Source organism: Castor canadensis, chromosome 7, assembly GCF_047511655.1.
Source record: "Castor canadensis chromosome 7, mCasCan1.hap1v2, whole genome shotgun sequence".
NCBI classification, from domain to species: Eukaryota; Metazoa; Chordata; class Mammalia; order Rodentia; family Castoridae; genus Castor; species Castor canadensis.
In genome coordinates this window covers 151944893-151967297 of record NC_133392.1, presented here as the reverse complement: position 1 = coordinate 151967297, position 22405 = coordinate 151944893, and the positions used below count along the sequence as shown (strand labels likewise).

At 48.5% G+C, this 22405-nt stretch overlaps 1 protein-coding gene across 1 annotated transcript in view; it reads left to right on the top strand.

The window, feature by feature from the left end:
- Positions 1-11976: 11976 nt before the first annotated feature.
- Fhad1 (forkhead associated phosphopeptide binding domain 1) overlaps positions 11977-22405 on the top strand; it is a 123762-nt gene continuing 113333 nt past the window's right edge. Inside the window, exons 1-2 of the mRNA XM_074081288.1 lie at positions 11977-12084; positions 14635-14737. Coding sequence (XP_073937389.1) covers positions 14645-14737 — 93 coding nt within the window. The 5' untranslated portion in view covers positions 11977-12084; positions 14635-14644. The remainder of the gene's footprint in view (positions 12085-14634; positions 14738-22405) is intronic.

Sequence of the window (22405 nt, the reverse complement as noted above, 5' to 3'; positions counted from 1 at the left end):
TAACTGAGTTTGGAGTGATTCCCACCTGGGAAAACAAACAACACAGGAGCCACCCAGGACCCCTGAGGTGGCACCACGTGAGCGGCTTCCATGGATTGAAACACATCTGTGCATTTTAATCAGATAAGAATAATTCATTCTGCCTTTCCTGAACAGACTATTTTTATGATAAGTAGTTAATGCAGAATTCTACTTTTGCAGTACTGGGGTTTGAACTCAGGGCCTCACAGTTGCTAAGGCAGGTACTCTACCAGTTGAGCCACTCCTTCTGCCCTTTTCTCTTTGGTTATTTTGAGATAGGGTCTCACTTTATGCCTGGGTGGACCTGGACCGTGATTCTCCTATTTGTGCCTCTCTGCATAGCTGGGGTGACAGGTGCACTCCACCACCATCACACCCACCTATTGGTTGAGATGGGATCTCTCAAAATGTTTGCCCAGGCTGGCCTCAAACTGTGATCCTTCTGATCTCCACCTCCGGGGTAACTAGGATTACAAGCTTGAGCCACAGTGCCCAGTAAGAAATTCTTTATAGAAGAATTCTAGCTAATAATCACCATAGGAATAACAATTCCAGAGTGGAGCAATGGGTGGATGGGTCAAACAAAAGGTAGATGTTGTTCCACCTTAAAACAGGAGGACATTCTGACACAAGCTGCAATGGTGAGTGTGAGGACACAACACTGAGTAAAAAAAGCAGACACAAAAAGACACGGACCATATGGCTCCAGCTGAATGAGGTACCAACAGTAGTAAAATTCACAGAAACAGTGCCGGGTGTCAGTGACTCACACCTGTAATTCCAGCTACTCACGGGGCAGAGGTCAGGAGGATAGAGGCTCAAAGTCAGCCCAGGCAAATAGTTCCGCAAGAACTTATCTTGAAAAAATCTCAGCACAATAAAGGGGGTGCTGATGAAAGGCTCAAGATGTAGGCCCTGAGTTCAAACCCCAGTACCAAAAAAAAAAAAATATTCATAGAAACAGAAAAGGAATTGGGTAATTTGTGTTCATGGGTACAGTTTCAATTTCTCAAGATGAAAATTTTCTGGGTGCTGATTGCACAGCAATAGAAGTGTAGTTAACACTAGTGCACTATGTGCTTAAGAATGGATTGGGTTAATTTTTATGTAATGCATACTTTACTACAATTTAAAACAAAACATTATTGGAAGAAAAAAGAGTTGGTGGGGACTTAACAAAGAATGTGTCCTTCTGCTAGCACTGATCCTACTGGTTAATCATGACTGAGCACAATGGCTCACACCTATAATCCCAGTGACTTGAGAGGTGCAGACAGGAGGATCAAGTTTGAGGCCAGCCAGCACAAAAAGTCTCAAAGAACAAGAATGCACAGCAGTAAACAACTGTAACCCCAGCTACACAGGAGGCAGAAAAAAGAAGATCGCAGTCCAAGGCCAGCCCCAGGCAAAAGGGAGATCCTATCTCAAAATTACTTTAAGCCAAAAGGGCTGGGATGAGGCTCAAGTAATAGAGTGATGAGGCCCTGAGTTCAAATCCTAGTACCACACACACAAAAAAAGAATCTACCATTGCAAGATACAAAATCAACATACAAAACTCAGTAGCTTTTTTTTGGCAGTACTGGGGTTTGAACTCAGGCCTCACACTTGCTAGGCAAGCATTCTACCATCTGAGCCACTCAGCTGGCCCCACTTGGTAGCTTTTTTATACATCAATAATGAAATTGCTGAGAGAGAAATCAAGAAAGATATGTCATTCATAATAGCTACCAAAGATGCATTTAAATACCTAGGAAAAAATTTAACCAATGAAGCTGGGGCTGGTGGAGTGGCTCAAGTGGTAGAGTGCCTGGCTAACAAGTGTGAGGCCCTGAGTTCAAACCCCAGTTCCAGCAAAAAAAAAAAAAACACACAAAATAAAATTAAACCAAAGAACTTGGTTTCTACCACAGAAATTACAGAACACTGATGGAAGAACTCGGAGAGGGCACAAAAATGGAAAGACATCCATGCTCATGGGTTGAAAGAGTTAATATTGCTAAAATGTCCATAATGTCCTAAGAAACTGACAGATTAAATTTGATTCCTATCAACATACCAATGGCTTTCTTCACAGAAATAGAAAAAAAAAATCCTAAAATTTGTATGAAACCACAAAAGACCCCAAATAGCCCAAGCAGCCCTGAGCAAAAAAAACAAAGCTGGAGTCACAATATCTGCTTCAAAACATACCACAAAGTGACACCAAACAAAACAGCATGGCACCAGCATGAACACGCACACACACACACGCGCGCACACACACACACACACACACACACACAGGCTTTCCTAAAGAGCAACACCTCTACCAACCAGGGGATGATGGATATGGAGGCTAAGCTCCAGCATTTGTAAAGTGACTTTAGCCAAATTTGAACTGCAATATTGAGCCAGCACCCTCCAAGGAGCTATCCATCCTGGAAAGGGGAGGCCTTTGATGTACCTTTTTCCAGAATGCCAGAAAGTGGAGCCTCGTGGGCTCTGGAGGAGAAATAAATAATGATGGATGTCAGCCCTATGGATTTATAGCCACGTGGGCTCGAGGCCATATTTATAACGCACGCATTCCATAGGGAGACTCCAGGCTGAAAAAGTAAGTGTGAGTGCTCAGAGTGACAGCGTTGACACCCACGAAACCCCTCCTGGAGGGCAGCAGGCGTGAATGAGCTTTCTCAGGATTCCCCCAGCTTACAGGGGGATCAAAAAGTGCTAAACAGATGACAAGCAGCAAGAGTGACAGACAGAATAAGTGGAGTGAGACAGCGTCGCCAGGACTGCAGAGGCTGGGATTGTCAGATTCAGATTCTAATGCCACTATGCATGAAATCATTTTTAAAGAAGGATTTTTTTTTTCTGTCCTGGATTTGAACTCAGGGCTTCATACTTGCTGGCAGGACTCTACCACTTGAGCCACTCTGCTAGCTCCTTTTGCGTTGGTTATTTTTGAGACAGGGTCTCACTTCATGCTCAGGACAAACTGAACATGACTCTCTTCTTCCCTGTGTAGCGAGGATGACAGGCACTCATCACTGTACCAGCCGTTGGTTAAGATGGGATCTTGAGAACTTTTTGCCCAGGTTGGTCTTGAACCTCGATCCTCTCAATCTCAGCCTCCTAAGTAGCTGGGATTACAGGCCATGCATGAGCCATGGTGCCTAGCCTAAAGAAGATTTTTTTTGGGGGGTGGGCAGCACTGGGACTTGAACTCAGGGCCTCATGCTTGCTAGACAGATGCTCTTACCACTTGAGCCACTCCACCAGTCCTTTTTGGTGGTGGGGTTTTTTCGAGGTAGGGTCTCTTGAACTATTTGCCTGGGCTGGCTTCAAACCATGACCCTCTTGATCTCTGCCTCCTGAGTAGCTGGATTACAGGCGTGAGCCACTGGTGCCTGGCGAGAATTTTTAAATGAGGAAAAATGCAATTGGGCACTTGACCTCAGGAGTTTGTGGGATTGCAGGAAACCTGTTTAAGAGTCATACTTTTGGTTCTTCCATGCTGGTGTGAGAAACAGATTTCTCTATAATTAAGTTACTCAAGGACCCAAAATTCCGGTGCTCACAGAGCCTGGAGAAGAAATGTGAGTGCACGCAGCAGGCAGGGAGGACACAGCCGTATCTGAAGAGGTCAGCCTCTCCTCAGTCCTCGCTGGCTGTCCTAAACGCAGGAATAAGCCCAAGTACTGACAGATGCTCCACTTTCCCAAGCAACGAGGCATAACCCCAGATTTCAAAGTAGCTTACACTGATTTGTACATGTCGCCGTGTGGTAGACATCTCAATTTTCTGTCTAAAATATTGTGGCGTTGCAATTCTGTTCTGGGGAGCACCCCTTCTCCCAGTCTCAGCCCAGCCTCTCAGCCTCTTTCTGGTGGAGGTGACTCCATCTCTAGCTGCAAGACTGGACATGCGACTCAAGCTTGGGTATCAGAGGAAGTCAATTTCCTGGGCCACAGCGATTGGCTCGAGAATGGACCTCTGACTTAATTAGAGAAAATGAGAAACACTGAGACCTTTGGATGAGTCTAGGAAAAAGACTCCCTTTAGGAGTCAAAGCTGAGTGGATGTTTAGTCGGGAGCTGTGGCAACCTTTTTGTGATAATTGTGCAGAAGTTCTCTCTGAGGTTATGTCCATAAGGTCAAAGGAATTGCTAACAACTAGAGAAGACCGAGATCTGATGACACCATTTGGATCTTGTATGGTAACTAGAGAATTTGCTTTCATGCTGAAGCCGTTTTGTGTTGGGTTCTGTCACTCCACAGAAAGAGCCAATCCCTCCAAGTTAATTAAAAGTCTTTAATCCACTCTGAAAGCCAAACAAACCTGAGGGCCGGCCCTGGGCCCTCTTCACAGCCTCCGCAGAGGTCCCCATCCCTGCAGTTAGTGGGTCTTCCAGCCCCTGCTCCTCAGCCTCCCTCCACTGTGCTCTTCTCCCCTCTCCACCTCCTGAGTCCCATCCGTCCTCAGGACTCAGGTAACTAATTCTTTTCCTTAGAGCCCCTCCCTGCATGAGTCAGCCTTCCTTCGCTGTGATGGCGTCCCTGAGACAGCCAACTGACGAGGAGGAAAGGCTTATGTTGCCTTATGGTTTCAGACGTTTCACTCCATGGTGATCAGCCTCATCATTTTGGGACTGGGGTGAGGCAGAACATAAGGGGGGGGCAGGCATGATGAAGCATAGCTGCAGTTCTTATGGTGGCCTGAAAGGGGAGAGAGAGAAAGGACAAGGGTCAAGGCTCCCAGGGTCCAATATCCCCTTTAAAGCACACCCCCAATGACCTAACTTCCTCTCAGGAGGTCCCACCTCCTAAAGGTTTCACTGACTCCAACAGTGCCACCTGCTGGGGACCAAATGCTCAGCACCTGAGCTTTGGGGACATTTAGCTTCAAACCGTACCAGTTCCTCCCCATCCCCCAGTTCTCCCGGCTCTTCTGTGAAGGGTCCTGGTGACTCAGGAACCTTCCTGCCTCCTCACTTCTTGACAGGGATCCAAATTCAGACCCAGATCAGAAGGGACAATCTTTGAGGCTTAGGTTTCAAAAAAAACAATCCATTCCAGGAGCGGTCAGAAAAGGTGGTGGAAGATGAGGATTTGGGCGAGGGACTGGAAAGAAAAGGACAGTTGTTCTGGGGAAGGAGAGTCCACTGATTGCAGTGAAGAGAGAAATGACTTGTTTACATCAAGTAGCATGACTCAGAGGCAACCTGAGTAGGGACGGCTACAGAGCACAGGGTCCATCTGCTCCAAATGGAGACAAACAGCGTGACCAGGACCCACCTGACAGGATAACAAAACACTGGGCATGGGAGCCTCTGGGATGAGAGGAGAGACACTGCAAAACCTCCAGGAAGCCAGGGAAGTGACAAAGGGTGAGGTCACCCCAGACTGCTGATGGGTGCAAGCTTTCTAACCAACCAAGCTCCCCACAACCTGCCACAGGCAGCAACTCAGGGCCACCCAGCCTTCTAGAACTTTCTAAAACAGACACAGGGGCCCCAGGAGGCCAGGCAGTTGCTGGATGTGCTAAAAAGCCTCCATGGGTCAAGGATCAAAGGATCCAGGGTGCCAACTTGTGAGCAGGAACAGCACTGTTTCTCCTTCACATCGTGACACCAGCAAGCACCAGGAGACTGTGCTCAGTCCCCAGGCCAGGGATGGCCCTAGGGCTGGCTTTTTCCTTAAGACAATAAAACAACAGAGGCAGGCACCAATGGCTCATGCCTGTAAGCCTAGCTACTCAAAAGGCAGAGATCAGGAGGATCACAGTTCAAAGCCAGCCCAGGCAAATAGTTCATGAGACCCTATCTCAAAAATACCCATCACAAAACAGGGCCGGTGCAGTGGCTCAAGTGGTAGAGTGCATGCCTAGCAAACATGAGGCTCTGAGTTCAAACCCAATGCTGCCCCCCAAGAAAGAAAACCAGAGCCAGATCACCTGTGGTCACAGAGAGAGAGGAGAAGCCTGGCTAAGGCTCCAGGTTACTTCTCAGAGCAGCACAGGCTGGTTCAGATTCATCAACCCCTCCCTGTTTCAGTGGCTCGTGCCCACCTCCAGGTCTCCTCATTCCTAAACTCATTCATTTAATCAAATTTTTTTTATCAAGTGCTGTACAATCAGACACTGCTCTGGCCACTTGGGGTGTTGGGGAACAAAAGAACCTTTGCCTCATGAAGCACAGTGTCCACTTTATGTTCCAGTCCCAAACAGCCCGAAGATATGCAGGGTGACCTAGGAATTTGGTGATTTTGATGTAGGGCCAGGTTTGGGACCTGCTACCCTGAGGAAGCCAGGTCAAAAGGACAGAGGGAGGACGCTGTTTAAAAGCCTGCACGCCTACTGCAATATTCAGACATGGTAGAGGGGCTGTGCATTGGTACCAGCTCTCTGGAAAAAGTCTTTAGAAGACTCTTACAAAGCAAACACATGTGCACTCAGTGACCCAGCGACTCTGCTCCTAGGTGTGACCCAGCACAAGTACACACCTGGGTGTAAAAAAGACACATGTAGGTGCCACCCGGGGCCTGGGGAACAGGCTCCAGAACCCCCTGGGATACCAAGATCCAAGGATGCTCAAGTTAGGGACAGTCAGGTGCTGCCGCAGGCAGGATGGAGGGGTTGTGGAGTGGGTCACACAGCTGTGTTCTCTGAGGTGGGCCTCCCCATTTGACACCCAGCCCACCTTCCTTCCCCCACTTCTGCCTCGGGCTCCCTCCAAAATCCCCAGCATGAACCTCCCACTGCTCACTCCTAAGGACAGTGTCCCAGCCAGCACTTCCTGTGCGTGGTCATCCTTGGTGTTCACAGGGGATGGGCTCCAGGGCTCCCCATGGAGACCGAGCCTAAGGAAGCACAAGCCTCTTGTATAAAATGGCTTGCATCTAACCTAGGTTCCCTCCTGTGTGCTTTAGCCCTCTCCTGGTGATTTATAATGCCTAATATGCTACGAATAGTTATGTTGCCCAGGAAATAAGGACAAGTCTGCATGTTCAATACAAATGTAAGTCTTCAGTATTTTCAGTCTGAGGTTAGTTGAATCCAAGGATGTAGAAGCCAAGGACATGGGGGTGTGCTGCCAGCAACAGCCCCCAGTTTCCCTGGGGTCCACACTGTGGCACCCCTCCCCCTGAGCAGGGACAGGACCTAGAACTTACTTTGACCCAATAGAACTTAGCAATGGTGCTGGGGCAATTTCTAGAGGACTTTCTGTGTTGATTCTCATTGGCTCTGATAAAGCAAGTTGACAGCCCGTAAAGAGCTGCACCCCTCCTTCAAAGAGTCCTCAAGAAACTGATCCCACTAGTACCATGTGAGCTTGAAGGTAGGTCCTTCCCCAGCTGAGCCTCTGATGAGACGCCAGCCTTGGCCCACCCGATCGCAGCCCATGAGAGTCCCTGGAGCAGTCCAGCCAGGCCACCTGATTCCTGACCCACCAGCGATGGGAGATGATGAATGGGTGCTGTTTCTGGCTGCTGGGTTTGTTTGGCAGGAAGAGCCTCACACGATGGCAAACATGACAGCAATGCGAGTGAACGATCCACAGCCACCTGAAACAACCCGGCTACCTCATAAACATAAAATGGAGAGAAAGCAAAGCACAGAAAGTGGAATGTGCATGGTTCCACCTGCGTGAAGTTCAAAACCAAACAGAACTGATCCACCATCCTGGAATTCAGGATTGAGGTTGCTGCTAGGCGGTGGTAACAGCCACAAGGGGCACATGGAGACTTCTGGGGTGCCTGTGAGAGTAGCCCCTGGATGTGGGCTGTTAGTGGGGGGAATAAGCTCTGTAAAACTCCATCAAGTACACAGCTGTGATCTGTGCACTTTTCAACATGTTGGTTATCTTCAGTAATTGTTTACCAAAAATATAGTACTTTGGAGTCAATTAGCCAGAGAACAAATCATGGACCTCCAAGTGACTTCTGAGATTTGTCACTGGGTAAGTTACTTGACTTCTTGGTGCCTCGGTTCCCCCTTTTATAAAATGGGTTTGGCCAAGGAGTCAATAAAACTTTCCATGACTTGGTGGTTGATACCCAGTAAGCCTCACTAAGTATGAATTGGTTTTGTTAACCACATTCATAAAAGTCCGCCATGACTCATGCCAGATAGTTGAAGGCGCTAGAAACAGAATTTATAGGGTCGTCCAGCAAATGTTGGGTTCCCAGGAATACCCTCGTGTTCCTTAGCTTTTTGTCACTGTGACAAAACATTGAAGAAAAACATTTTAAAGGAGAAAGATTTATTTTGGCTCACGGTTTCAGAGACTTCAGTCTAAGGTCACTTGGTCCCGTTGCTGCGACAAGGCCAAGCACAATATGGAGAAAATCTACTCACTGCATGGCAGCCAGGAAACAGGGAGAGAGAGCAAGGGGGCCTGGGGCAAGGTGTACCCTTCAAGGACATGCCCCCAGTGGCCAGGCCCTGCCAGTCTCATGGTCCAGTCACCCACCAATAGCACCACCTGCTGGGGACCAGCCTTCAACACATGAGACTCTTGGAGGGGCACTTCAGATCCAACTCACAACACCCTTCTACGTGGTCACCAGGGGTGGGACCTCCCCCAACTCTGATATCCACATCCAGAAAGTCCAGGGCAGCTGGCTGGATGATATGCACCGATCAGGTTGGCTCTGGGGTGGATTAGATGAGAGAATCGAGGCACAGACAATATTTCAAAACAAAAAAAACAGGCCTTACCCCATGCCTGCAATCCCAGCTTGGGGAGGCTAAGACAGGAGGACCATGAGTTCAAGGGCAGCCTGGACTACATAGCAAGACTGTCTCAAACAAACAATAAGCAAAAACAGGTGTTGGGATCCACACATTTGATCTGCACTTTTCAAACGGAATGCACAGACAGAGCATGAAGGGGCAAGAGAACAGCCTTGGAAGGCTGATTTGCAAGAGGGATGACTGCTCCAAACCAGGAGCCCACTGGAGACAGCTGTGTGTCCCCTGTCCTTTATCAGGACAGCTGCTGGAGGCCTCAGGTATCAGCTACTCTTTCTGTGGTTTGAAGCTACTTTGTGAATCTGTATGTGAGCATATAAAAATCTATACTTATTAAGCTTATATGGTCAGGTTATTAACAGGCTAGGGAGTCTCCAGGGAGGCCCCTGCTCTGTGTCATCTGTCATCCTCTCAAGAGCTTGGCTATTCCCTGTTCTTCCTCTCTCTCTCCACTGCTTCCCCCCCTCCCTGCGCCCCCCAACCCCAGTTGTTTCTCCCAGGAATAGCCAACAACAGAACCTTCCCACCTCTCCTAGCTATGGCTGGGACCTGAAGCCAGCATTCATTTCCTGCTGAAATGCAAGGGCAGAAGGAGAAGCATCAAGCAGTTCCCCAGGGAGGGGAGGGGTCCAGGACAGCCCAGGGAAGGTGGCTGGGAAGGAATGAGATTTATAGGGGGAGAGGAGGGGTTGCAGGAGGAAGCCCAGCACCCAGGGCCCAGCAGGAGGGGAAGTGGCAGTCCTGAGCTGACCCTTCCCCCATGCCTCAGCCATGTCTGGGTCTTTGAGACAGATAGGAGCTCAACCTGCCCGGAGTGAGGGAAAGCAGGTGGTGAGCCTGGATCATGTGGTTGGGACAGCTGTCACCTGTAGTCCCGCAAGGGACATACCTTACTGGGCACAGTCAGCTACAAATGCTGCCTGACTTACAGCCAATAACCCCATAAGCTCACCGTAAGTGGAAAATGCACGGAAGGCCAGACGTGATGGCACACACCTGTAACCCCAGTAGTCAGGAGGGTGAGGCAGAAGGACTGGCAGTTTCAGGCCAGCATGGGGTACACAGGAAGACCCCATCTCAAAACAAATTTAAAAATGCACAGAATACACCTAATTACAAATCACAACCTAGCAACACATCACACTACAAAGAACATGTCGTTCTCCTTGTGATCATGTGACTGACAGGAGCCACGACTCCCTGTTCCTCCCCAGCATCAAGAGAGAAGTTTGGGCTTCATACCATATCACTAGCCCGAGAAAAAGATCAAAAGTCAAAATCCAAGCACAATCTGTCCTGGATGCACAGTTGAGGGAGCCTAAATCAGAGACCGTCCATCAATTCAAATCCTGCCAGATTTTCTAGCTGGTGTGGCATCAGGCATATCTGTGTCTCAGCTTTATTGCCTAGTGTGACGGGAGGTATAATGATCCTTGCGGATATATTTTTGGTGCTTCTTTGCCACAGTCACTCTCCTGGATGCTTCTGTCCCACCCACAGATGCAGCTAGGGTTAAATATGAAGGACCTAGGCCAGTGTCCAGCAGGCAGAAAGCCCTCAGTTAACTTGCTTGCTCAGTATTAAGCAGGCAGCTGGACAAGGAAGCCGGGATTCGAACCCAGCCCCACAGAACCAGCACTTCCGATTTTAACCATCTTACAGTATGCCCATGGGAGCCAACCAGAGCTCAACGAAACAGGGTGTGACAGGCATGGTCAACGAGCCCAAATAATCTAGAAACATCAGATTTTTTTCTTCAAGGGCAGCATTTGGGTGGGTAAGGAGGGGGCAGTCCTGGAATTTGAACTCAGGGTTTCTACTTGCTAGGCAGACCATGTGAGCCACACCTCAGCCCAAGGGCAGTATTTTTAATATCCCCATCATTGTGTAAGACCAAGGTACCACTCTCTCACTCAGCCAGGAAATGACAGCACATCACAAAGCCTTATGTCGGCCAGGTGTTTTATTTTCTGTTTCTGAATCAGAAACAGATTATGTGGAATTGGCTTAGGGAATTTTATACAACCATGAGGTAGCAGTGGTCTCTGGGAAAAGGAGGATCCAATCAGGCTTTGGCCATATCTGCTCCAGTGACTCTCAATGTCAGCTCCACTCTGTCATCAGCCTACGGCCACCCAAGGCTGGCAGGGGAGTGTGCTGTTCCAGCTCCTGGCTGGCCTGGGTTTCATTGAGATCTGTTGGGTAACAAGCAAGTCTCTGTCCTGGCACATGCTGGTGACAAGAGTTTGTCCAAAATACATAGAGGTGTGTGAGGAGGGGTGGGCAGCTGGCTAAAGAAGCTGATGCCCTGGGGCACCGCATATCTGCTTCCAGGATTTCTCTCTCCTATATGGTCCTCCTGTTGAGGAAGGTAAAGCCCATCAAAGTTCACCTTTCTTAGAAAAGGTGCTGAGCTTTCTTGAGGCATCTCAGCCTTCCTGCCAGTGGAAGCAGGGATCTCGCTCCAGGTAGTCGGGTTGTTTGACTCCCAACAGAAAAAGTTGGTCTGTAAAGTGGCCCAGGTGAGTGTAAGGAGGTCTGTCTTCCCCACACACCTCACCATCACCAGCCCTGCGCCCCTGGGGAGGGGAGTTTTTAAGAGTGTGGCAGATCTAGGCCAATTCTGGGACCACAGTCTGTCCTACAGGGACCCAAGCGATGTTTGCTGAGATAGTAGGACAAACAAATGTTCATTTTTAACAAGGAAGGCAGGGGCAGGAGGGGTGTGGGTTTCAAAACATCTTTCTCCAGTACGGAGAAGGAACCCCTCATTCCTTCACGAGGCTGGCTCTACCGCATCCCTCTCCCAACCCCACCTTCCCTGCACCCTCAGTTCTCCAGGCTGTAACAGGGCAGACTGGAGGTTGGGGACCTAACCTCCAAGCTTCTCCAACCTTCCACCCCTACCCACCATCCTTCAGTGCAGCTGCTTAGAGTAGGGGTAATAAAAAGGATTCATCTGTGGAATCCACTCTGCTCCTTCCTGGCTCTAAAACCTTGTACGACCCCTCTGCCTCGGTGTCCCCATCTGTGGAATGGGAAGACTGGGGTGTGCAGGAGGGACCTGGAGCAGGTGGCTGGCTGTGTCCCCGCCCTGTGGATGTTCCCCGTGCGGCCACGCCCCCACCCCCCCCACAGGCCACGCCCCAAGCCGGGGCGTTGCCATGGCGACGCGCGTACACAGGCCGGGCGGGCGCGCGGGGGCTGGAGACTCCGCAGAGCGCGGCCAGGCGGCCTCGCCCGGCATTGAGCCGAGCCGGCGCCTCCGCAGCCAGCGCGGCGTGGGAGCTCCTGAGGACAGAGCGTGAGCGTCCTGCTCCCACCAGGTGAGTGTGGGACCCGCCTGGAGGACTGGGGCTGGAGGGATGGGGAGGGAGTGCGTCCCCATCCTCTGGGATCCAGGCTGCCATCCCAGCAGAGCCCAGAGTTGCTCTCCTACACCAACCCCGCCTCCCTAAGTGCAGCCCGCACCCTGGAGTAGCTGGCGCGGGAACCTTGGGCACCTAAATGTCCATGGGGTACAGGTAGGATTAGCAGCGAGGGTCCCCTGCCGCCCCTGATTTATAGGAGAATATTAACCCAGTGGTCAGAGAGACCCCCACCTAACCTCGGCTTCCCAAATACAGCCTTGACCGTGGTACAGCTCGCAGGCCACCAGGACGGCAGCCCTCTATAAATTTTGTTCTCTAACTCAGTTCTGAGGCACCCTTGGCCATGAGCAAGCCCTTTGGCTCTTGTCTTGGTATCAAGAACTATTAATTCTTTGGCATCAAGAACTAATTTCCAGAGTTCAAAGCTTTCAGATAACTTCCGGGGCAGGCCAGTGACTACCCCGGGCAAGGTAGAGAAATATTGTCTAACCCAGACAGCTAAAGAAATAGACTTTAAGTTTTCCAAAAGGAAAGATACTGAAGGAAGACTGAAAGGTGGTTACCGTCAAAAATTCGGAGGCTGCTCTCACTCGTGATGCTTTTAGCCATCAATTTGTACTTCCATCCATTCAGTATTTTCTGAGCACTGAGCACCAAGGTCAGGTATGGCAACTCTGGGGATTGGAGATGGATTATGGAACAAAACTGTCAGAAATTGCAAACAATTCAAGAGTGTAAGCTAACAAGCCTGATGGATGCTGGCTGAAGACAGGAGAGTCCTAGGCCAGGGACAAGAGACACTGTTACTCCCTGCACAGCATGAGTTTGAGTTGGTTCTCCTTGTCCCTCTGGCCCTCATGGTGTGATGCAGAACAGCTGGGTGACCTCGACCTCTCCCAGTCTCACTTTCCTCATCTGCACAGAGGGACGATAATGGTAACTGCTCTGAGGAGGAAGAGGAATCTTGTATTCAAGGATGACACAGTGCCCAGGATTGATTCAGGGACTCCATAAATAATGACAGAGACAGCAATGAAACCAGAGCCCAAGCATCTGCACACTCCAGCTACAAGATTCTTGTTTCTATTCATAGCCCATTGTGTTTCAGTGACTTTTCAGTCAAAAAGAAACAAAAAAGGGAGAGGGACAATTGTTCTCTGACCTGACATTGAGATGGAAGATGTCACATCTGTACCTGGACATAGCTCAGTCACAATTCAAACTGCAAGATGAATTATTGACATTTTAGAAATATGAAATCACTGAGGTATTTGGTTTTAAAAACATGTCTAGAACTTATTTTGAAATGCATCGCAGTACAAAAAGGGTGTAAGAATGGACAGATGCGGAAAACAAAACAGCAAAATGTTCATTGTGGGATCTGGGCAGTGGGAGTGCAGGAGTTCACTAGGTATTTCTGCAAACTTCTCTATGTTTGAGATCGTCATAATGCAATGTTAGGAAAAATGTCAGTTCCCGATCATGTGGCCAAGCTACAATCCTGAAAGTTTGCCTTTAGAAAGCATCCCTTGGGGCTGGTGGAATGGCTTAAGTGGTAAGAGCACCTGCCTAGCAAGCATGAGCCCCTGACTCACACCTGTAATCCCAGCTACTCAAGAGACAGATATCAGGAAGATCGTGGTTCAAAGTCAGCCCCAAGCAGATAGTTCACAGGACCCTATCTCGAAAAAACCCATCACCTAAAAAAAAACTCCATCAGCCTAAAGGGCTGGTGGAGTGGCTCAAGGTATAGTCCCTGAGTTCAAACCCCAGTACCACAAAAATAAATAAATAAATAGAAAGCATCCCTTTCTTTTCTCACAAAATATATGAAGAAATTCAGTAACTTAAAAAGATAAAAAAATAATAATAATAACGCCTGCCTCTTCAATGACTGACTCTTCTCACGCCATGGAAACCAGTCACTCCTCAAGTCAGAGTTTGAGAAGCCCAGGTTAACGGTGGCTGTCATGGAAGTAGGACAGCTGAGTGCTCAGTGTGCCAGCACCATCTGAAGTACTTCACAGGCATCACTGCATCTGATACTCAGCAGACCCGCTGTAGAGATGAGAAAGCTGAGGTACAGAGAACGTAAGTAACTCACCCCAAAGTCACAGAGCTAGTGAGTGGTGGGTTAGAAATACTGGACGTGAACACTCATGGCGTGTCGGATAATCAAGCTTGCTGGGAGGCGGACAGCATTTAAAAGTGGAAATCAGTTTTCTTCTTGGGTTGTTTTAATTTTTGTTTGTTTGTGCCCAAGTTACTTAAGCAGTGTCTCTGTTTGATTACCAGATCCCTGCTCTTTTACACTAGATATCACTGTTAAGATGCACAACTGTTATTTGATCATTTCAAGGCCACCTGCCTGCTTCTGTTTCTATGGATGTCTCCCTGTGGGCACCACTCTGTGGTTGGTTATTTCATCCATTCTCAATCTGATATTGTGGAATCATCAGAGGACCACATTTTTCTAACAAAACCCTTTCTGGAACCCTTCCCTAGGAAAAGCAGAATGAAGGCCTATCTAAAGAGCGCGGAAGGCTTTTTTGTCCTAAATAAAAGTACCACGATTGGAAAGCACGCGGATTCAGACCTCGTTTTACAGGTAAGAGCTCGTCCGCCTGCTCCACGCTCAGGCCCCTCAGTCCTCAGTATTGCATGGGCTTGAACCTCTCCAAGGCCAACAGCCACATCTGGCAAGTAGCTGTGTCTTTTCTTCCAAGAATCATGTGGCTAAGTTTGGTCTGAGCACCGGTGGAGTGTGACCCGACCTCTGTCCTGTGCCAAACACATCTGCAGACGTCCCACCTGTTGTCCTCTTCTTAGCCCCCTTCTTAGCAGCCTCTGGGTTGATTTGGAAAGTGGCACAGAATCCTCCACCTGCTGAACAAGGCCTGCCTCCCTTCTCAAAGTCCTGTGGGACTATCTTAGGTCCCCAGGTGCCCGTGGAGCTCACAGGGCTCCAAGCTGAGTCAGCGAGGTCCCGGCTCAGTCACAACACCCTTTCATTTCATTTCATTCTCTGAATTAGCTGTGGTTTGTTTGCTCCAAAGCTTCAGCTCACCTGCAGCCAAGGGCGTGGGAAGAAAGAAGGGAATAATAAAAACAGTGGCTTTGAGCCTTTTTAAATATTGAAAGGCGTTAAAATATTAAAGTGGAGAGAGATGCAGTGAAACCCCTTTAAAACCACCAAGAGCAATTCTCTCTCAGACCTCACTCAACAGTTAACAGTTTTTATTTTGAAATAATTATAGACTCACAATAAGCTCCAAAACTAGCAGAGGGAGATTGTGTGCCTTGGTCATTTCTCCAGTATCTGCATATTGCAAGACTGTGACAATATCAAAACCAGGAAATTGACCTTGGTGTGGTGTGCCTGTGTATGTATGTGTGTGTGGTTCTGTGTCATTTTGTGACACCTGGAGCTTCATGTGCAGTAATCTTGACAACAACATGAGTCTTAAATCAGACAGAGGGCTTCCTGTAATTTGATTTTTTGTTTTCAAATTGGTTTTTCCTGTTTTAGTTCCTCTGCCTTCCCATATCGATTTTAGGATAACCCTAAATCTACAGAATGCCTCGCTGGGATTTGGTGAGGGATGGTGTTTAACCCACTGTATGAGGGTGGGAGGAACTGCTGTCATTTCTGTGCTTTCACTCCATGAACATGGTATACCTCCCCATTTATGAAGGCCTTCTCTGATGTTTTCATGAGTGTGTGGTAGCTGTCAGCATACAAGCCTTGCACGTGTTTTCTTGGCATGGCCAGGACATTTACTTGTACAGACCTCAGCATTTCTCTTTTTTCATTACTGATGGTAAAAATAGTAGTATACTTTGTTGGTGGTGATTGGAGATTTTTAAAATTTTTATTAGGATTTGTTTGTTGTACAGGGAGGATTCATTGTGGCAATTCCAAATAGGCTTACACTGTACAGTGGTTAGATCGCCCCCCACTCCACAAGCCCCTCCCCACCCAACTTAAAGCAATTACAAGAGGTCTCATCGTTCTATTTCGTGTATGTATATGAAGACCATCAACCATGTCCCCCCACCTTCATCTCCTCCGGTCTCCCTCCCCCTCCCCCAAGACCCCGCGCAGCCCTCCTCCTTCCCCCCACCCCCGCCCTCTTCCTCCCCCCGCCCGCCCCTGCACTGAATCTATTTCACAGTCCTCCAAGGTCAGTGTTCAAAGGGTTTCTCAGTTGTCCCCACTACTGACACTTTGGTCAGTCCAGCCCCTTCCATTGCTCTCCCTTCCTCCTTCCCTCCACCCCCCATTTCAGCAGCATTCATTACATATAGTCGTGTCCTCTACCTGCACAGACGTGGTGCGTTTCGATGTTGACTCTCTGTCATTCCCTTTTCCTTTGCCTTCTCCCCGAGTTCCGCCATTACAAACACGATCTTCCTATGAGATTACTGGAGCTGAAACTCAGGGCCTCACACTTGCTCTTCCACATCAGCTGCGCTGCAGTACTTTTACCTTGTCTTATGGATAGGGTCTCATGCTTTGCCCAGGCTAGCCTGCAATCACATCCTCCTATTTCCAACTCCCAGCTAGCTGGGATTACAGGTGTGCACACCCATGCCTGGCCCTTACACTTTCAATTTCAGCATCCACCTGTTTGTTGCCAGTATATAGACATACAATTTTTTTGTATGGTTACGTGGTAACTTGTAACCTAAACTGAACTTTCTAGAAGGCTTTTTTGTAGATTTCTTAGGACCTTATATGTAAACAACCCGTCCTCTACAAATAAGAACAGTTAGTTTTATGCTTCCCTCTTCAATCCATATGGCTGGAATTTCCTTTGAGTATTGCACTGGCTGGGACTTCCAGCTATGTTGAGTGAGAGTGGTAAGAGCAGCATAAATCTTTATACTTGCCTCGTCCTGATTTTAAAGAGAAAGCATTTAGTGTTCTACCCCAAAATATAATGTCAACTGTAGGGTTTTGGGGAGATATTCTTTATCAGTTGATAAAGGTCCTCCTTGCTGGAGGAGTAGCTTAAATGGTAGAGTGCCTGTCCAGCAAGTATGGAGCCCTGAGTTCAAATCCCAGTACTGTTTTTAAAAAAAAAGGTTCCCCCTCTGGTCCTAGTTTTCTGAGAATATTTGTCATCAATTCCAACAGATTAATAAATAACTTAGCAAACCTTCCCTTGAGTTTCTCATCCATGACACGGCCTTCCTGCATGGACACAAAAAGCCTATTCCACGTACGAAGTGGGAAAAATCAACGAGAAGGGTTTGCAGGCTTTCCTGATCATAAGAAGCAATGGACTTGAGGTACTTTTACTTCCCGTCTGACCAAGATGGAAGCAGGCATCTCTGTTTTGAACCGACTATGAGACTAGAAGCCCTAGGAATTTAACAAGTCCAGGCTTTGGAGATAGACAGAGCTGGGCTTGAATCTCTTTCGGCCATGTTCTGGCTGCCTGGCTTCAAGCAATGTGCTTAATGGCTCTGAGCTCAACCTGTGACCCTCGGACCTCCCAGGACTGTGGTGAGAATTAGAGGAGAAAGTGAAGCCAGAGTGCCTGGCACACAGCGCTGAGTAAGCGACACCGATCCTTATCATGATCTCATAAAAGGAGCAGAATTCCTGGAGGAGCGCAGGGCGGAGCTGGCTCTCCCGGCACACCAACAAGCTTTTGGCAGAAGGGATAAAGAGGACAGTGACCAGACAGACAGAACCCGAGTGGCATCATACCTTAAAAATACTTGACTGTGCGCGGTGCCCTGGCCCGCATTTAGAAAGGAAGTCACTCCGTCCGCGGTGGCCACGTTGATTTATGAAGGACTTGGTTGCGTTTCCAGAGCCGTCGCCTACTCCTGAGGGGACAGATGACCCGGGAGTTGGCCAGTGCTTTGCCAGTGGACTTCTGATGGCTCTTGTATAGTCTCTGTGACAAATCCCCTGCCCATAGCTTACGTGGGTTTGGGGAAGGAAGGTTTCCCTAACAAGTGGTGTGGGGAGACAGGTCGGTTTGAAGGGCAGCATTGTTCAGTTTTTGTAAGAGGAGACCAGGTGAAAATGTCCTCTCTGCTGCCACCGCTGGCCTGTGTGACTAATCCAGGAATCATGCTTGATTAGCGGTGGGTCACCCGATCAATTGATAACTTGTGTTATTCATATCACTGAGAGTCATTCCACTAAATAAAGTTCTAAAAATAAAATCAAAACCAGCCTTGAACCTGCCCCGCAGTTACCCGTACCAGATAAAAAAAAAGGTGATTAATTTTATTGGCTTGGGTAAACCAAGGAACCGGAAGCCATGCTTCTAAACATTTACTCCAGAAGGCCAAGCTGACCTTTTATGCTGATTGTTGATATTGTTACATCTTGACATCATTTACGTGTTCTGATAATGGAAGGTAGTTACATGTACTGTTTTTTTAAAAAAATAAATGGAGAAAATGAAGTTTAAGGAAGAAGATTAAAAATTCAGTTGCAGTCATTTGACACAGGGACAATCAAGATGGATCTTTGCAGGAATTTTTTTCCCTGCCCTATAAAGAGTTTGGTTCCCTAGTGGCAATGGACAGCCTGCTCTAGCCAGCCTAGTTCCTCACTTGCGGAATGAATGACTCACTCATTCCATAAGTATTTACCTGGCGAGTCAGCCCCAAGGCAAGTGGTGTACAGACTCATGCATGGTCCCTGCAATCAGGAAGCTACTAGGAGAGGGAGACATAGGTCACAGGACCCCACAGAAAAGTGTGTGCTCACATGCCAGCATTGGGGCTCTAAAGAAGAAGAATATGGAAACAAAGATGACTTAACCAGATTGGGGGGGGACTACATGTGCAAAGGCCCTAGGGTAGAAGTACACATGGAGAGGCCAAAGACTGAAAAAAAACCTGCATTGCCAGAAGTTAGAGTGGGAAGGAGCTAAGAGGCAGGCAGGAATCCTTTGTGATGCCGTGATGACTCTGTCTAGATATGGGAAGGCATTGAAGGATTTTCAGCAAGGGGAGGGCCTGCATTTGAAATGACCACTCTGGTTGCTCTGTGCAGGCTGCAATTCAGAAGCTTGCCCTGGAATCTCTCCTGCCCTGTCTGACACAGCTGGAAAGCCCCAGCTCTTAGCCTTGCTCAGTTCAGAAATAACCCTTGTGAGCTGTTATTTGTATAGTTTAATGTGGCTTGTGAACCATAACTTTTATAGCTGGATGTGGCTATTTATTTATCTGCTTGGTTTTTTATTTTTTTTTTTTTTGAGACTGGGCCTCATGTTGCTTAGGCCAGTCTCAAACTCCTGGGCTCACACGATCCTCCTGTCCAGCCTCCCAAGTAGCTGGGATGACAGGCAGACACCACTGTGTCTGACAGGTGCAGCTGTCATTTAAGCTGTACCGAGAAGGGGACTCAGTTCTTGCAGAATGAGAAAACACCACCAGGCACTGGTTGTTGAATTTTTCTTGTGTCTAAGAGGTGGGTGTTAAACCTGGCCCCTAGACCCTCAGACACAGTGGGTATGGGATGGGTGCAGGCTTCTGCTTATTTCTCTGTTCCCCAGGAGCCCCCACTGTGACAGACCCTCCCACTGATTCCTCTGATGCTGGAGGATTTCCTGACTGACGGGTTTCTCCTTTTGCTGTACTATTTCATAAGCTTTGTTTTGAGGGGCAGAGAAGCCAGGGTTAAAGAGTAGAGGCTGACCCTTCCCCAAGGCCTCACCCCACCCCCCACTGGGCGGGTTTCAGGAATACCTTTAAGATAGTTCTATAGGGAACCAGGCATGGTGGTGCATGCCTGTAATCCCACCTACCCAGGAGGTGCAGGTAGAAAGATCTCAGTCTGAGGCCAACCCAGGCAAAAGTGCAAGACCCTATCTGAAAAACTAAAAGCAAAAGGACTGGAGATCTGGCTCACATGGTGGAGCACTTGCCTAGCAAGCACGAAGCCCTGAGTTTAAAAAACAAAAAAAAAAAACCCTAATGCAGCAAAAAAGACTGAAGTGCAGGGCAGCTCCAGTCGGTGCAGCTCTGGGCTGGGAGGGACAGAGCCGCAGGGGGGACTTCCAAGAGGAAAAGGACGAGCTCTCTGTCATAGTCAATCTCTCTTTCTCTCCCTCTCTCTCCCTCTCCCTCCCCTCCGCCCCTCTCATAGGAATAGCATGAAATTTACCATTATTAATCATTGTCCAGTGGCACTGAGTATATTCACATTAGTGACAGAACTCTTCTGTCCTTGAAAGCTGAAACTCTGTCCCCTCCAAAGGGTGGCTCCCCCTCCCCCTTCCTCCCAGTCCTGGCAGCCGCCATCTGTCTTGCTGACGTAGAGTACTTGCTGTGTGAAGCAGCCTGTTGTAGGTACCCCTACACTGTGTACAGACCCTGTTTGCCTATGGACAGGTGGTTGCTTCTACCTTTTGGAAACGATGCTGCCATGAGCATGGGTGTGCAAGCGTCTCCTCGAGGCTCTTTAGGGTGCGTGCCCAGGGTGGTATGGCTAGAGCTCTAGAGCTCGTGCTAAGCCCACCTGTCATAGTTTGAGGACTGTGATGGGTTCTCCACAGCATCTGCAGTGCTTCCCAGTCCCAGCGAGAGAACGCAGGGGTTCCTTCTTCCCCACATCCTTGTTAATGCTTGTTACTTCCTGTTCTGTTTTGTTATGACAATACCGGGGTTTGAACTCAGGGCTTCACACTTGCAAAGCAGGTGCTCTTACCACTTGAGCCAGGCCTCCAGCCCTTTTTGCTCTGGTTATTTTGGAGATAGGGTCTCACTTTTTGTCCAGGCCAGCCAGAACCACCATCCTCCTATTTTAAGCTGCCCACAGTCACTGGGATGACATGCCACCATGTTCTGCTTTTTCCCCCTGACATGGGGTCTCACAAACTTTTTTGCAAAGGCTAGCCTCAAACTACGATCCTTCTGATCTCAACCTCCCAAGTAGCTAGGATATAAAGTGTGAGCCACTGGCATCTGGCTTCTGTTTTGTTTTTTGGTAGCCGTCCTGAGGGACATGAGGTGGAAGATCATGTCTCGACTAGGACAGGTAAGACACACGGCTGCAGCTCGTATGTTTGGATGACTTCCTAAGTTTGTCACTTGATCTTGTGAACATCCTCTATGTATATTCCAGGCATGAATTACAGCACGCATCCTTGAAACGGCACCGTGGGGTGAGAACTGTTATCACTTTTATCCCCATAGACAAATGCAAAGATGAGTAGAGGAAAATTAAGTAACTTCCCCGAATCCCACAGCCAGTCAAGATGGCAGGGCTGAGTTTGAGGCCTGGGCCCCTGACTCAAAGCATCTACAGAAAGAAGCACCATTTGGTGGCTGTGCACTTGACTTTGGGAAAAAATACCTCAGTTTCCCGTGAGCTCACTGGTAACAAGGTAGTCCACTGAGCCAGGGGACTTCTACTCTGGGGTCAACAGTAAACTGGGGAAATGCATTTTCCCGTGATCCTCACTGAGGCACTGCACAGAGGAGGTGCCCACTGCGGGGGGATTGAGCTAGAGAGGAAATGGCCCAGGTCACACCATGTTTTCCTAGAAGAGTGGCCTTGAGGTTGTATCACGGGATGGCAGAGTCCTGTCTGGGGTACCAGGGGCAGGTCCTCAGAGTAAACAAGCTTAGCTGTGTCTTTAAAGAACCATGGCATCGCAGGGCAGGAAAAGACACTGGATATTTGAGGCAGCAGCTGGGAAGTTCAGGACATGTTGGTGATTGCTCTGGTCTGGCAGGACTGGGGCCACTATGTAAGGCAGGCTAAGCATTCAATGTAGGACTTGCTCAGAAGATGAAACCTCCTCCCCCCAAAAGGCCCCTCAACTGCCAGGGCACTAATTATCTTTGTTATTTTGAGGGAGAACACTGAGGGCAAAGTGGGATGCTTGGGAGGACAGCAGAACCATCTCAGCGGTCAAGTGTGTGAACTTGGCTCTGTCCTGGTGGGTGTAGGGTCCAGGCCGTCTGAGCAGCCATCCTCTGTTGGATCTCTGAGACTGTGTGATGGGGAGAATTACAGTAACTCTATTAGGAGACTGAATTGCTGGGAAATGCACACCTAGCTAGGAAATGTGACAGCAAATTTTGGTCATTGTATCTATTTTCTATTTAAAACAACACTGATTTAGCATCACTGTCCTGTAGATCAGAAGTCTGGGCACACTCAGCTGGTTCCTCTGCTCCAGGTCTCTCAAGGACAAAATGAAAGTGTTAGCATCCATCCGGGTTCTTCTTTGGGGTCTCTGAGCGGTGATCTGCCTCCAGACGCACCCAGGCTGTTGGAAGAATTTAGTTCCAT